General features: G+C 44.6%; 1 protein-coding gene across 2 annotated transcripts in view; it reads left to right on the plus strand.

Annotated features, from left to right (window-relative positions):
- tlr3 (toll-like receptor 3) overlaps positions 1-14,785 on the plus strand; it is a 36,394-nt gene that overhangs the window by 4,354 nt on the left and 17,255 nt on the right. For both annotated transcript variants that reach the window (XM_060835432.1, XM_060835443.1), the window contains exon 2: positions 3,728-4,196. In XM_060835432.1, the coding sequence (XP_060691415.1) occupies positions 3,756-4,196 (441 nt within the window). In that variant the 5' untranslated portion in view covers positions 3,728-3,755. The remainder of the gene's footprint in view (positions 1-3,727; positions 4,197-14,785) is intronic.

Here is a 14,785-nt window from a genome sequence, read left to right on the forward strand (position 1 = left end):
GGACAGGGGCAGCGGATACATGGGAACAATAGTCCCGACAAGTTTCCCTCCAAGCCCCTCACCATCATGAATTGGAAATGCATGGCTGTTCCTTCACTAGCAGTAGAACTCCCTCCCTAAGGGCATTGTGGGTTTAGCTACTGTACAAGAGCTACAATGGTTCAAGAAGGCAGCTTACTACCTCCTTCTCAAGGGCAACTAGAAATGGGCAATAAATGCTGGTGCAGCCAGTAATGCCAGTGAATGAATATATTTTAAAAACCATTCTGGCTCTTTCACCCTTCATAGGGATACAAATGCTTAGGAATTGACCGACAGGTTTAGACAGTACATTTGGATTGGCTCAGGCTTGGAGGGCCGAAGGGGCTGTTCCTGGGCTGTAAATTTTCTTAGTTCTTTGTTCTATAATCAAACTTCCACTTTCTCTGCTTCCCTTTTCCAGATAGACTTTTACCCTTTGTCAATCTCCTTGATCCGTTGCACTCCAGCCTGTCTCTCCCATGGTCAGCGTCTGTGTCCCATGTAACTTAGACAACTACCGCATGGGTTCAATCATCACCTGATATAGACAAATGCTCCGCAAAGGAGACAGAGTAGTGGCTGCTCACTCTAAAGTTGAAAAAGGTGACTGAGTACCTTGCCTGATAAGGAGACACGAACCTGAAGCATGCATTACCCTGTTGAGGAGAACTTACTCGGGAAGAGGAACTTAATTCTGGTACACTGGCTTTCTAATGAGCATTCATGAGATGCAAATACATGCAAACGTGCTTCCTGATGCTTGACATTGGGTATTTCAACCGACCTGTCGTATTCTGAGAACTTACATGCAACAGTTCATCTCGTGGTTAAGCAGGCCAGGATTCCATCAAAGAGAGGGAATTAAGGTTATTTTAGAGTTGTTGGAAGAGGGTTCTGTTCTGGGACCACTTCTATTCACTATACATTAATGATCAGATACATGCCTGGAGTGAGTGACCACCAACTGAAGAAGACACAGTAAATAATTTTGAAAGAGCATGTTAAAATAACAGAATGGGAAAATGTTGCACAATGGAATTAATTTAAACCTCTCAGACATCTGCCTTGAAGATATATAAATGGGAGTGGGTGAAAGATTAATGTCTGCTAAGAACTCAGTTAAGAAATTAATATCTAGTGCAGGTTGGGTAAAGGAGTTAAGTCGTAGCCCCACTCAGGGATTTCCACATGCCAAAGAGAATCAACTCGTTTTTAATTTTTAGTGCAGAACCTAGCATAGTGTCTTTATAACGTGTTGTTATCTTGTTTAGCCTTGTTGTCACTGGCTTCTTTTTTCTAGTTTGATTATATGAAGCTGCAGCCAGTTTCAGTGATCCTTTGACCTTTTATTCAGAAGATTTCAGAAGCAGAAGAGGGATGGCTGATAAAGGACTGAAGGTGTTATATCTGAATGCTTGTGATGCAGATGTGGTGGGCATCACTGAGATGTTGGCTGTAAGGGGATCAGGATTGGGAGCAGAATATTCAAGGATATGCAACGTATCGAAAAGATGGGCAGGGGGGTGAGGTTGACCTAATAGTAAGAAATGAAATTAAATCAATACTAAGAAATTAATAGGGTCAGTGGTGTAGAATCTGTGTGGGTAGAATTGAGGAACTGCAAAGATGAAAAAACCAGTAGTAGGAGTCATATACAGGCCTCCAAACAGTAGACAGGATCTGGGGGCAAGATATACCAGGGAATAGTAAAGATGTGTAGGAAAGGCAAAGTTACAGTGATCATGGGGGATTTCAAAATGCAGGTGAACTGGGAAAATCAGCTTGGTAGTGGTTCACAAGCAAAGGGATTTGTGGAGCCCACTAGGGACAAGCAATACGGGATTTAGTATTGTGCAATGAAGCAGACGAGATAAAGGAGCTTGAGGTAAAGGGACCCTTAGGAGGCAGTGATCATAAAATGATTGAATTTACTCTGTAATTTGAGAGGGAGAAGATAGAATCAAAGGTAACGGTACTATAGCTGAATAAGGGCAACTACAGAGACATGAGGGAGGAGTTGGGTAGAATTGACTGGGAGGGTCGCCTAGCAGGAAAGACAGTGAAACAGCAATGGCAGGTGTTTCTGGGAGTAATTCAAGAGACACAACAAAAATTCATCCTGAGGAAAACAAAGCATGGTACAGGACTAGGGAAGCCACGGATAGCATAAAAGAGAAAGCGTATAATGGGCGGCACGGTGGCACAGTGCCTCACAGCGCCAGAGACCCAGGTTCAATTCCTGCCTCAGGAAACTGTCTGTGTGGAGTTTGCACATTCTCCCCATGTTTGTGTGTGTTTTCCTCTGGGTGCTCCAGTTTCCTCCCACAGTCCAAAGATGTGCAGGTTAGGTGAATTGGCCATGTTAAATTGCCCATAGTGTTAGGTGAAGGGGTAAATGTAGGGGAACGGGTCTGGGTAGGTTGCTCTTTGGAGGGTCGGTGTGGACTTGTTGGGCTGAAGAGCCTGTTTCCACACTGTAAACAATCTAATCTAATCTAATGATGTGGCGTTGGGGAGTGGGAACCTGAGGATTGGGAAGTTTACAAAGACCAACAGATGGTAACAAAAAAGAAATAAGGAGGGAGAAGATTAAATATGAGCCAGCCAGCAATATAAAGGAAGGCTTGTAAGAGTTTCTTTAGATATATAAAGGGCAACAGAGGGGCAAAAGTGGACATTGGACCTCTGGAAAATGATGTTGGAAAAATAGTAGTGGGGAACAAGGAAATGACTGAGGAACTGAATAAATACTTTGTATCAGTCTTCACTTGTGGAAGGCATAAGTATTATCCCAAAAACTCAAGAGCGTGAGGGAGCAGAGCTGAGTATGGTGGCGATCACCAAGGAGAAGGTGCTAGAAACTGAATAGCCTGAAAGTGGATAAATCACCGCACCAGATGAACTACACCCAGAGTTCTAAGAGAGATAGTGAAAAGATAGTGGATGCATTACTGGTGATCTTTCAGGAAATGCTACAGTCGGGGAGGGTCCCAGTGGACTGGGAAATGGCTAACGTGACACTCTGTTTAAAAAGGGAGTAAGGCAAAAAAATGGAAAATTCCAGACCAATTAGCCTAACCTCAGTCATGGGTAAGACCCCAGAATCCATTGTGCAGGTTGAGATTTCTGAATATTTGGAAGTGTATGGTAAATAGGGCAAATTCAGCATGGTTTCATTAAGGGGAGGTCATGCCTGACAGATCTGCTAGAATTCTTTGAGGAAGTAACAAGCAGGTTAGACCAACGACAGCCAATCGATGTTATCTGTCTGGATTTCAAGAAAGCCTTTAACAAGGTGCCGCACAGGAGGTTGCCAAATAAGATAAGGGCCCATGGTATTAGAGGCAAAGTGTTAGCATTAATAGAAACTTCGTCTAACAGAAAGCAGAGTGGGGATTTGCGTATCAGGATAATTTGGTTATCAGGGCATTAATTACTTTGTTGTTTTACTTCTGAAATGTGAACCACTTAAGTGAAGCTTTAACAGGACAAAATAAGGCAGTACATTTTCTCATTTGAATCCACTATTATAAATGTGTGGTGTCATTATTTATGAAGTTTTATTTTGGTCTGTGATATTTTCTTTCCTAAAAGTTTGTGCAATAGTAATCAATCTTTATTAAGTGCCACAGGCACAATTTAAACACAATTTGAAGTAAGAGACTGTAGTGTTAATATATGTGTCTTTTCTTTTTTTTGTATGTAGAATAAAAGTTTGATTCCACATTTGAAGAATGAAAATGTATTTCCAGACTATCATCTTGTACTTGAAACTTGCAATATTATATAACGGTGCTACAGCCTCTGGAACTCGATGTAAAATACAGGGTCTGGTTGCGGACTGTAGACACTTAAAGCTCTCCAGCATCCCTTCAGACCTTCCAGTCAACATCACAGTGCTAAATCTCTCCCATAACCAGCTGAAGCACTTGTCAGCTTCTACACTGTCTCAGTACAATCAGCTTCAAGTTTTGGACGCTGGCTATAATGTCATCACTAAAATCGAAGAAAACCTATGCAAAGTTCTTCCGTTCCTGCAAATGCTGGGGCTTGAACACAATCAGTTCTCTCATTTGTCCATACATTACTTCTCGTACTGCAGCAACCTGACTGAGCTGTACATACAATTCAATCGAATCAAGGAGATCACAGGCAATCCTTTCACAAACCTTCAGGTAAGAATTAGTTTGTCGACAACTGGCTTTCAAAAAATGCAACAATACTCTTTAAGAATGTAGAGAAAGTAGGAAGGAGTCAAACAGGGAGTCAGGAAGACTAAACGGGGCTATGAAGTGTCCTTGGCCAGCACAGTGAAGAAGAATCCTAAGGCATTTTATACAGAAATTAGGAGCAAGAGGGTAGCTAGGGAAAGCGTAGGCTAAAGAAGGGAAGTTATGGGTGAGATCCTTAATGAGTACTTTGTATCAGTATTCACCAAAGAGAGGGATGCTAAGGTTAAGGAAAGCTGTGTGAATACTCGTGGGTTGGTAAACATAATGAAGGAGGAAGTGTTGGGTGTCTTGAAATACATTAAGGTAGACAAGTCCCCAGGGCCAGACGGGATCTATCCCAGGATAGTGTGAGAGGCAAGGGCCTTAACAGATAACTTTACTTCATCTTTGGCCTCCGATGAGGTTCTAGGGGACTGATGAATGGCCAATGTTGTTCCTTTGTTTAAGAAGGGCAACAGAAATAATCCAGGTAATTATAGGGTGGTGAGCCTAACATCAGTGGTGGGGAATCTGCTGAAGAAGATACTGAGAGTCACGATTTTTTCACACTGGCAAGCAAATGGACTTGGTAGTGATAGGCAGCATGGGTTTGTGTGGGAAAGGTCATGTCTCACCCAACTTGATTGAGTTTTTTAAGGAAGTGACAAGAATTATTGATGAGGAAAAAGTGCCGGATATTGTCTACATGGACTTAAATAAAGCATTTGATAAGGTACTTCATGCCAGGCTGGTACATAAGGTAGCTTTTCATGGGATTCCAGGTGAGCTGGCGAGATGGATACGAGACTGGTTTGGTCATAGAGGACAGAGACTAGCGGTGGAAGAATGCTATACAGAATGGAGATCAGTGATTAGTGGTGTTCTTCAGGAATCATTGCTGGGACCTTTGTTGCTTGTAATACATATAAATGATCTGGAGGAAGATGTAACTAGTCTGATTAGTAATTTTGCAGATAACACTAAAGGTGGCGGATTGCAGATACTGAGGAGGATTGTCAAAGGATACCTGCGGAATATTGATAGTTTGCAGATTTTGACAGAGAAATGGCAAGTGGAGTTTAATCCAGACAAATGCATTTTGGAAGGTCAAATTTGGATGATAATTATACAATAAATGGTAGAACTGTTAGGAGCGTTGGTGTACAGAAGGATCTGGTGTACAGGTCCATAGATCCATGAGAGTGGCAACACAGGTGGACAAGGTGGTCACAGACATACAGCACACTTCATCGGCGGGGCATTGAATATAAAAGTTGACAAGTTATGTTACCTTTACAAAATTTTAGTTCGGCCACATTTGGAATATTATGTACCATTCTGGTCACCACATTAACAGAAGGTTCGTGGATGCTTTAGAGCAGATGCAGAGAATGTTTCCCAGGATGTTGCCTAATGTGTACGGTTTTTGTTATCAGGAGAGGTTGGATAACCTTGGATTGTTTTCACTGGAGAGATGGAGGCTGAGGGACAAACTGATAGAATTCTACAAAATTATGAGAGGCATAGATAGGGTGGATAGTCAGAGGCTTTTTCCCAAGGTGGAAAGGTCAGGTTCAAGATGAAAGGGGGAACGTTTAAGGCAGAAGTGTGGGGAAAATGTTTCTCACATTTCATGGGCACCTGGAATGTGCTGCCAATGGAGGTGGTGGAAACATACACGTTAGCAATGTTTAAGGTGTATCTTGATAGCCGCATGTGCGTGCTGCAAACAGAGGGAAAGTAATTGTGCATGGGCAATAATTAGCAGGTCTAAATAAGGATTCGGAATCAGTGCAGGCTTGATGGGCTGAAGAGCTTGATTGTGTGCTGTATTTATTGTGTTGATAAGAGAATTTGAGGTTTCGGTTAAGAAAAAGAAGGAAGCATATAACAAGTAGAGATAGGAGAGATTGAGTGAATCCTTAGACTATAAAGGCAATAGGAGTATACTTAAGAGGGAAATCAGGAGGACAAAAAGGAAACATGAAATAGCTTTGGCAAATAGGGTTAAAGGGAACCCAAAGGGTTTTTGTAAATACATTAAGAGCAAAAGGGTAACGAGGGAGAGAACAGGGCTCCTAAAAGAGCAGCAAGGCAACCTATGTGTGGAGCTGCAGGAGATGGGGAGATACTTAACGAGTATTCTGCATCAGTGTTTAGTGTGGAGAAGGACATGGAAGATATAGAATGTGGGGAAATAGATGGTGACATCTTGGATAATGGCATATAAGTGGATAAGTCCCCAGGACCTGATCTGGTGTACCCTAGAAATATGTGGGAAGCTAGGGAAGTGATTGCCAGGCTCCTTGTTGAGATATGTGTATCATCGAGAGTCACTGGTGAGGTGCCAAGGTTGGCTAACATGGTGCCACTGTTTAAGAAAGGTGGTATGGAAAAGCCAGGGAATGATAGACCAGTGAGCCTGACATCAGTGGTAGGGAAGTTATTGAAGGGAATCCTGAGGGACAGGATTTACGTGTATTTATAAAGGCAAGGACTGATTAGGGATAGTCAGCATGGTTTTGTGAGTGGGAGGTCATGTTTTTACAAACTTGATTGAGTTTTTTGAAGAAGTAACGAAGAGCATTGATGAGGGAAGAGCAGTGGACGTCATGTATATGGACTTCAGTAAGGCGTGTGACAAAGTTCCTCACGGAAGACTGGTTGGCAAGGTTAGATCACATGGAATACAGGGAGAACTAGCCATTTGGATACAGAACTGAAGGTAGAAGACAGAGGGTGGTAGTGGAGGATTGCTTTTCAGACTGGAGGACTGTGACCAGTGGCGTACCACAAGGATCAGTGCTGGGTCCACTACTTTTCATCATTTATATAAATGATTTGGATATGAACATAAAAGGCATAGTTAGTAAGTTTGCAGACGACACCAAAATTAAAGGTGTAGTGGACAGCGAAGAAAGTTACCTCGGATTACAACAGGATCTCGATCAGATAGGCCAATGGGCTGAGGAGTGACAGAAGGAGTTTAATTTAAATAAATGTGAGGTGCTGCAGTTTGGAAAAGCAAATCAGAGCAGGACTTACACACTTCATAGTTAAATCCTACAGAGTATTGCTGACCAAGGAGATCTTTGAGTACAAGTTAATAGTTCCTTGAAAGTAGAGTCACAGATCGATAGGATAGTGAAGAAGGCATTTGGTATGCTTTTGTTTATCGGTCAGAGTACAGTATTGAATATAGGAGTTGGGAGGTCATGTTGCGGCTGTACAGGACGTTGGTTAGACCACTCTTGGAATATTGCATGCGATTCCGGTCTCCTTCCTATTGGAAATACATTGTGAAACTTGAAAGGGTTCAGAAAGATTTATGAGGATGTTGTCAGGGTTGGAGGATTTGACCTATAGGGAAGGTTGAATGGATTGGGGTGTTTTCCCTGGAGCGTTGGAGAATGAGGGGTGGCCTGATAGAGGTTTATAAAATCTTGAGGGGCAAGGATGGGGTAAATAGATAAATAGGTGGGGGAGTCCTGAACTCGAGGGCATAGGTTTAGGGTGAGGGAGAAAGATATAAAAGAGACCTAAGGGGCAATTTTTTTTCAGGCAGATGGTGGTGTGTGTATGGAATGAACAGCCAGAAGTGGTGGAGGCTGATACAATGACAACATTTAAATGGCATCTGGATGGGTATATGAATAGAAAAGGTTTAGAGGGATATGGGCCAAGTGCTGGCAAATGGGACTAGATTAGGTTAGAATATCTGGGCAGCATGGACATGTTGGACCAAAGGGTCTGTTTCCCTGTTGTATATCTCTATGACACTATGATATCATATTTATATTGCAGCACCTCTCCCAAAACCACTTTCTTAATATTGTTTGTTATTTTTCAAATGTTCTATTTTTAGTGCAGTTGTCCACTATGACCTTGCACATTTAAAGTTAGTTGAAGAAAAAGCTCCTAGCTTGTCCAGCCTCTCCCTATAACTCACACTGTTGAGTCCTGGCAACATTCTTGTAAATTTTTTCTGCACTTTTTTGAGTTTAATAACATCCTTTCCATAATAAGGTGACCAAAACTGAACTCAATCCTCCAAGTTCAGCCTCACCAATGTCCTGCACAACTGCAACATAACTTCCCAACTTCTATACTCAGTACCCTGACTGATGAAGGCTAGTGTGCCAAAAGCCTTCTTCACTGCCCTGTCTAGCTGTGACTCTACTTTCAAAGAACCATGCACTTGAACTGCAAGATCGCTCTGTTCCACTGCATTCCTTAAGGGTCTACCATTCACCATGAAACTGCAATCTTGATTTGACTTTCCAAAATGCAAGATCTCCCACTTATCTATATTAAACTCCATTTGCCATTTCACAGCCCACTTCCCCAGCTGATCAAGGTCGGAGAACCTTCCTCACTGTTCACGATACCGCCTGGTTTAGTGTCTTCTGCAAACTTACTAATCATGCCTTGAACATTCTCATCCAAATCACTGACATAGACAACAAACAGCAATGGACCTAGCACTGACTCCTGTGGCACACCACTAGTCTGACAAGCATCATTCCATTGTTACCCTCTGCTTCCTACTAACAAGCCAATTGTGTATCCATTTTGCCAGCTCCTCTTGAATTTCATGCGATCTAACCTTCCAGAGCAGTTATAGAAAATCCACTTGTGTTACTGTTGACAATGACTTTGCAGTTGGATGTGCTAATCTTCTCTACACCTCAAGTGGAAGCACACTGCTGAACGATAAGCTACTGTGTTGAAAATTTAGATCTTAACTAGTTAGGATGAATTATGTCATGCAACATGGGTTATGAAACCATAGGAACCTTGTGGATACAAAACCTAAGTGGTAATGTCTGAATACCAACTGAAAAATAAATAACTAGGAAATAGCTAGGCATCAGTTAAGGGCATGGTTAAAGAAAAATGTGCAATCCTGTTGTGTTGAACTGATTCAGCATTTCTTTGCGTGTTTAGTAATTGTGACTCCTAAAGCATAGTATGTCACCTTCAGTAATGGAATTTTAGATCAGAATCACCAACCCTATTTTGATTTTCTTTGCTGGTTCATTTCTTTTTCATCTTATCTCTGCCTGATTACCTTCTCTTTATTTTCCAACAGTAGAGTCATAGAGACGCACAGCACGGAAACGGACCCTTCAGTTCAATTCGTCCATGCCTACCACATATCCTAAATTAATCTAGTCCCATTTGCCAGCATTTGGTCCACATCCCTCTAAATCCTTCCTATTCATGTACCCTTCCAGAGGTCTTTTAAATGTTGTAATTCTACCCGCCTCCACTACTTCCTCTGGCAGCTCGTTCCATTCACAAACCACCATCTGCATGAAAGGTTGTCCCTTTTAAATTTTTCCTGTCTCACCTAAATCCTATGCCCTCTAGTTTTGAACTCCCCCTACCCTGGGAAAAAGACCTTGACTGTTCACCCTATCCATGCCTCTCATGATTTTATAAACCTCTATATAGGGTCACCCCTCAACCTCTGAAGCTCCAGGGAAAATAGCCCTAGCCTTTTCGGCCTCTCCCTAAAGCTCAAAAACTCCAACCCCGGTAACATCCTTGTAAATCTTTTTTGAATGCTTTCATGTTCAACAACACATTTCCCATAGCAGGGAGATTAGTATTCCAAAAATGGCCTGACCAATATACTGTACAGCTGCAACATGACCTCCTAACTCATACACTCAAAGCACTGACCAATAAAGTCAAGAGTTCCAAATGCCTTTTTCACTACCCTGTCAACCTGAGGTTCCGCTTTCAAGGAACTGTGAACCTGCATTCCAAGATCTCTTTGTTCGGCAACACACCCCAGGACCTTACCATTCGGTTCATAAATCCTTTTTGATTCATCTTACCAAAACATCTCACATTCATCTAAAGTCCATTTGCCACTCCTCAGCCCATTGGCCCATTTGATTAAAGTCCCATTGTATTCTGAGATAACTTCCTTCACTGTCCACTACACTACCAATTTTGGTTTCATCTGCAAACTTATTGACTGTAATTCCTACATTCACAGCCACATCATTTAAATGCACGACAAAAAGCATGGACCCAGCACCAATCCTCATGGTCACACCACTGGTCACAGGCCTCCAGTCCAAAAAAACAACATTCCACTACCACCCTCTGCCAGCTACCTTCAAGCCAATGTTGTCTCCAAATTGTTGGATCTCCCTGATTCCATTGCTAACCAGTCCATGAAGTGGAACCTTGTCAAACATGTTGCTGACGTATTTATAGACAATGTAACTTCTTTGCCCTCATTAAATCTTCTTTGTCAGCTCTTCAGAAAACTCAGTCAAGTTAATAAGACATGATTTCACACACACAAATCTCTGTTAACTAACCTGAATCAGTCTTTGCCTTTACAAGCACTTGTAACTCCTGTCTCTCAGAATCCCCTCCAAGAACTTACTCACCACTGATGTCAGGCTCACCACTCTATAGTTCCCTGACTTTTCCTTACAGCCTTTCCATACAGCACCACATTAGCTACCTTCCAGTCTCCTGGACCTCACCCATGGCTGTCGATGATACAGATATCTCAGCAAGGGGCCCAGCAATGGTGACCCTAGCTTCCCAAAAAGTTTTGGGTTTCACCTGATCAGGTCCTGGGGACTTATACACCTTTATGCATTTTAAGATGTCCAGTACCACCTCCTCTGTAATATGGACACTTTTCAAAATATCAATATTTATTTCTCCAAGATCTCAACCTTCCATGTCCTTTTCTACACTAAATGCGGATGCAAAATACTCATTTAGATCTCACCCACCTCCTGCGGTCCCACACATAGGTGGCTTTATTGATCTTTACGGGGTCCTATTCTCTCCCTAGTTACTCTTTTGTCCTTAATGTATTTGTAGAATCTCTTTGGATTCTCCTTAATCCTATTTGCCAAAGCCTTTTTGGCAAGTCATGTCCCCTTTTTTGCCCTCCTGAATTCCCTCTAGAGTATACTCCTACCACCTTTATACTCCTCTTGGGGTTCACTCAATCCCAGTTGTCTATACCTGCCATATGCCTCCTTTTTCTTTACCAGAGCCTCAGTATCTCTAGTCATCCAGCATTCGCTACACCTACTAGCCTTGCCCTTCACCCTGACAGGAATGTATTACCTCTGGACTCTTGTTAACTCATTTTTGAAGGCCTCCCACTTTCCAGCTATCTCTTTCCCTACAAACAACCTCTCCCAGTCAACTTTTGAAAGTTCTGGCCAAATACCATCAAAATTAGCCTTACTCCAATTCAGAATATTAACTTATGTATCAGGTCTAACCTTCTCCATAAGTATTTTAAAACTAAAAGAATTATGATCAAAATCCCCAAAGTGCTCTCCCACTGACACCTCAGTCACTTGCCCTGCAAAGAGAAGGTCAGGTTCTGCTCCTTCCCGAGAAAGGATTCTGATATTCACACCTCCTTAATGTTTTGTCTTTTTTCATGTGTCACAGCCTCTCCCTTTATCCATTATCACCATGAAACCTTTTGTAATTCAGTCTCTCCTGCCTTTCACCTTATCACAGACCTTCTTTTTATATTACAAATATCATAGGACATGGTGGATAAGACACATTGTGGCTGTCCTGCTCATATTACTCAGTTACATTATACATAAGTGTCTAGATTAGAGTGGTGCTGGAAAAGCACAGCAGGTCAGGCAGCATCCGAGGAGCAGGAAAATCGACATTTAGGTCAAAAGCCCTTCATCAGGAATAGAGGCAGGGTGCCTGCAGAGCGGAGAGATAAATGAGAAGGGGGTGGGGATGGGGAGAAAGTGGCATAGAGTACAATAGGTGAATGGGGGTGGGGATGGAGGTGATAGGTCAGAGAGGAGGGTGGGGGAAGGTAGCAGAGAGTACACTAGGTGAATAGGGGTGGGGATGAAGGTGATGTGGAGTGGATAGGTGGAAAGGAAGATAGGCAGGTAGGACAGGTCATGAGGGTGGTGCTGATCTGGAAGGTTGGAGCTGGGGTGAGGTAGGGGAAGGGGGAATGAGGAAACTGGTGAAATCCACGTTGATGCCCTGGATCAAAGTTTTCAGAGGCGGAAGATGAGGCATTCTTCCTCCAGGCGTCGGGTGGTGAGGGAACGGTGGTGGAGGAGGCCCAGGACCTGCATGTCCTCAGCAGAGTGGGAGGGGAAGTTGAAATGTTGGGCCACAGGGCGGTGGGGTTGATTGGTGCGGGTGTCCTCGATGTTCCCTAAAGCGCTCTGCTAGGAGGCGTCCAGTCTCCCCAATGTAGAGGAGGCCAATCGGGAGCAACGGATACAATAAATGATATTGGTGGATGTGCAGGTAAAATTCTGATGGATGTGGAAGGCTCCTTTGGGGCCTTGGATAGAGGTCAGGGAGGAGGTGTGGGCGCAGGTTTTGCAATTCCTGTGGTGGCAGGAGAGGGTGCCAGGAAGGGGGGGGTGGGTTGTTGGGGGACGTGGACCTGACCAGGTAGTCACGGAGGGTCTTTGCGGAAGGCGGAAAGGGGTGGGGAGGGAAATTTGTCCTTGGTGGTTGTGTCCGTTGAGAGGTGGCAGAAATGTTGTCAGATGATGTGGTTTATGCAAAGGTTGGTAGGGTGGAAGCTGAGCACCAGGGGGGTCTGTCCTTGTTAGCCTATCACCTGCCCTCTATTTCTTCATTTCCAGCTGCCGCCGGGACATTAACCGCCTCAACCTGTCTACTCCCCTCCCCCACTCCAACCTCTCACCCTCACAACATGCAGCCCTCTACTCCCGCTGCTCCAATCCCAACCTCACCATCAAGCCAGCAGATAAAGGGGGTGCAGTGGTAGTCTGGCACACTGACCTCTACACCGCTGAAACCAGACACCAACTCGAAGACACCACCTCCTACCGCCCTCTTGACCATGACCCAACCCCCATCACCAACCGACATCTCCCAGACCATACAGAACCTCATCACCTCAGGAGATCTCCCACCCACAGCTTCCACCTTCATAGTCCGGGAACCCCGCACTGCCAGATTCTACCTCCTTCCCAAGATCCAGAAGCCTGACCACCCTGGCCGACCCATTGTCTCAGCATGCTCCTGCCCCACCAAACTCATCTCTACCTTCCTTGACACTGTCCTATCTCCCCCCTTGTCTAGGAACTCCCCACATATGTTCAAGACACCACCCACGCCCTCCACCTCCTCCAAGACTTCCATTTCCCCGGCCCCCAACGCCTCATCTTCACCATTGATATCCAATCCCTCTACACCTCCATCCGCTATGACCAGGGCCTCCAAGCCCTCCATTTCTTTCTCTCCCGACGTCCCCAACAGTACCCTTCCACCGACACTCTCATTCGTTTGGCTGAACTGGTCCTCACCCTTAACAATTTCTCCTTTGAATCCTCCCACTTCCTCTAGGCCAAAGGGGTAGCCATGGGCACCCATATGGGCCCCAGCTATGCCTGTCTCTTTGTTGGCTACGTAGAACAGTCCATCTTCCCTAGTTACACTGGCACCACTCCCCATTTCTTCCTCCGCTACATTGATGACTGCATTGGCGCCACCTCGTGCTCCCGCGAGGAGGTTGAGCAATTCATCAACTTCACCAACACATTCCACCCCGACCTTAAATTCACCCTCCCCTTCCTGGACCACTCCACCTCCATTAATGATGACCGACTTGACACCAACATTTTTTACGAACCCACCGACTCCCACCGTACCTCTTGCAAAAATGCTATCCCGTATTCCCAATTCCTCTGCCTCCAACATATCTGCTCCCAGGAGGACCAGTTCCAGCAGAGAACACACCAGATGGCCTCCTTCTTCAGATCTGCAATTTCCCTTCCCAAGTGGTTAAAGATACCCTCCAATGCATCTTGTCCACATTCCACCCCTCTGCCCTCAAACCCTACCCCTCCAACCGTAACAAGGACAGAACCCCCTTGGTGCTCACCTTCCACCCTACCAACCTTCGCATAAACCACATCATCTGATGACATTTCCGCCACCTCCAAACGGACCTCACTACCCGGGATATATTTCCCTCCCCATCCATTTCCGCTTTCTACAAAGACCGTTCCCTCCGTGACTACCTGGTCAGGTCCACGCCCCCCAACAACCCACCCTCCCTTCCTGGCACCCTCCCCTACCACCGCAGGAACTGTAAAACCTGTGCCCACACCTCCTCCCTCACCTCCATCCAAGGCCCCAAAGGAGCCTTCCACATCCATCAGAGTTTTACCTGCACATCCACTAATATCATTTATTGTATCCGTTGCTCCCGAGGCAGTCTCCACTACGTTGGGGATACTAGACGCCTCCTAGCAGAGCACTTTAGGAAACATCTCCGGAACACCCGTACCAATCAACCCCACCGCCCTGTGGCCCAACATTTTAACTCCCCCTCCCACTCTGCCGAGGACATGCAGGTCCTGGGCCTCCTCCATCGCCGCTCCCTCACCACCCGATGCCTGGAAGAAGAACGCCTCATCTTCCGCCTCAGAACACTTCAACCCTATGGTATCAATGTGGATTTCACCAGTTTCCTCATTTCCCCTTCCCCCACCTCACCCCAGATCCAACCTTCCAGCTCAGCACCA

This window comes from Hemiscyllium ocellatum, chromosome 2, assembly GCF_020745735.1.
Source record: "Hemiscyllium ocellatum isolate sHemOce1 chromosome 2, sHemOce1.pat.X.cur, whole genome shotgun sequence".
Classification (NCBI taxonomy): Eukaryota; Metazoa; Chordata; class Chondrichthyes; order Orectolobiformes; family Hemiscylliidae; genus Hemiscyllium; species Hemiscyllium ocellatum.